The 1,321-nt window shown below is 45.7% G+C and overlaps 1 protein-coding gene across 1 annotated transcript in view; it reads left to right on the plus strand.

The window, feature by feature from the left end:
• LOC102873963 (eukaryotic initiation factor 4A-III-like) overlaps window positions 1-606 on the plus strand; it is a 1,327-nt gene extending 721 nt beyond the window's left edge. Inside the window, exon 2 of the mRNA XM_006881141.1 lies at window positions 5-606. Coding sequence (XP_006881203.1) covers window positions 5-606 — 602 coding nt within the window. The remainder of the gene's footprint in view (window positions 1-4) is intronic.
• The last annotated feature ends 715 nt before the right edge of the window (window positions 607-1,321 follow it).

A 1,321-nucleotide genomic window follows, 5' to 3' on the forward strand; every position in this document is an offset into this window, starting at 1 on the left:
GCCACACAGGTGGTGCTCATCAGTGCCACGCTGCCCCACGAGATCCTGGAGATGACCAACAAGTTCATGACCGACCCCATCCGCATCTTGGTGAAACGTGATGAGCTGACCCTGGAAGGCATCAAGCAGTTCTTCGTGGCTGTGGAACGGGAAGAGTGGAAGTTCAACACCCTGTGTGACCTGTATGACATGGTGAACATCACGCAGGTGGTCATCTTCTACAACACCAAGAGGAAGGTTGACTGGCTGACGGAGAAGATGCAAGAAGCCAACTTCACTGTCTCCTCGATGCACGGCGACATGCCCCAGAAGGAGCTAGAGTCCATTATGAAGGAGTTCAGATCTGGCGCTAGCCGTGTGCTCATCTCCACAGACGTCTGGGCCCAGGGACTGGACATCCCTCAAGTCTCCCTCATTATCAACTATGACCTCTCCAACACCAGAGAGTTGTACATACACAGAATTGGGCATTCTGGGCGATATGGCCGGAAAGGTGTGGCCATAAACTTTGTGAAGAACGACGACATCCGCATCCTCCGAGACATCAAGCAGTACTACTCCACCCAGATCGACGAGATGCCCATGAACATTGCGGATCTTATCTGAAGGCCCGGCCTGCTGGGCGGCAGATGAGGTGGGAGCTACTACTCACCTGTTACGATTCTCACCTTGAAACCATCCACAGGCAGCTCTGATTTAACCGGAGCCCCTGTGGCCCATCCCAACAGAAGCTGGGGGTCCAGCGGTCTTTTCTTACCCACGTGTAAATAATATTCTAGACTTTTTCATTAAAGATAAAACCTTTAAAAAAAAAAAAACTTTCCTCACACACTCCTTTCCTGAATTTAAAAATACAGTGTTTCCTTGCTTTGTTCTAAGGTCTGCTTCTTGGTATTTTCGTGAGTAGTATCAGGTGTTGTGTTATTCCCATTCTTCTCAAGGTTACTCACAGTTTATTGTAATCCATACAGTCAAATTCCTTTGCATAGTCAATGAGATACATGTAGACATTCTTCTGGTATTATCTGGTTTTAGCCAAAATCAAGTTGACATTGACAATAAAGTCCTGAGTGCCATGGCCTCTTCTAAACCCAGATTGCACTTCTTTCTGGCAAATCTCTGTTCATGTACTTTCCCAAATGTATTGGATGGTTTTCAATAAGATATTGCTTGTGTGAAATATTAGTGATATTGTCTGATAATTTCCACACTCTGTTGGATTACCTTATTTTGGAATGGGAATAATATGTATCTCTACTAGTCAGTTCACAAGGTTTTTGTCCTCTTGATTTCTAGGTACAACCTTGTGAGTACGTCTGGC

This window comes from Elephantulus edwardii, unplaced genomic scaffold (assembly GCF_000299155.1).
Source record: "Elephantulus edwardii isolate Elephantulus edwardi_28Jun2011 unplaced genomic scaffold, EleEdw1.0 scaffold00012, whole genome shotgun sequence".
NCBI lineage: Eukaryota > Metazoa > Chordata > Mammalia > Macroscelidea > Macroscelididae > Elephantulus > Elephantulus edwardii.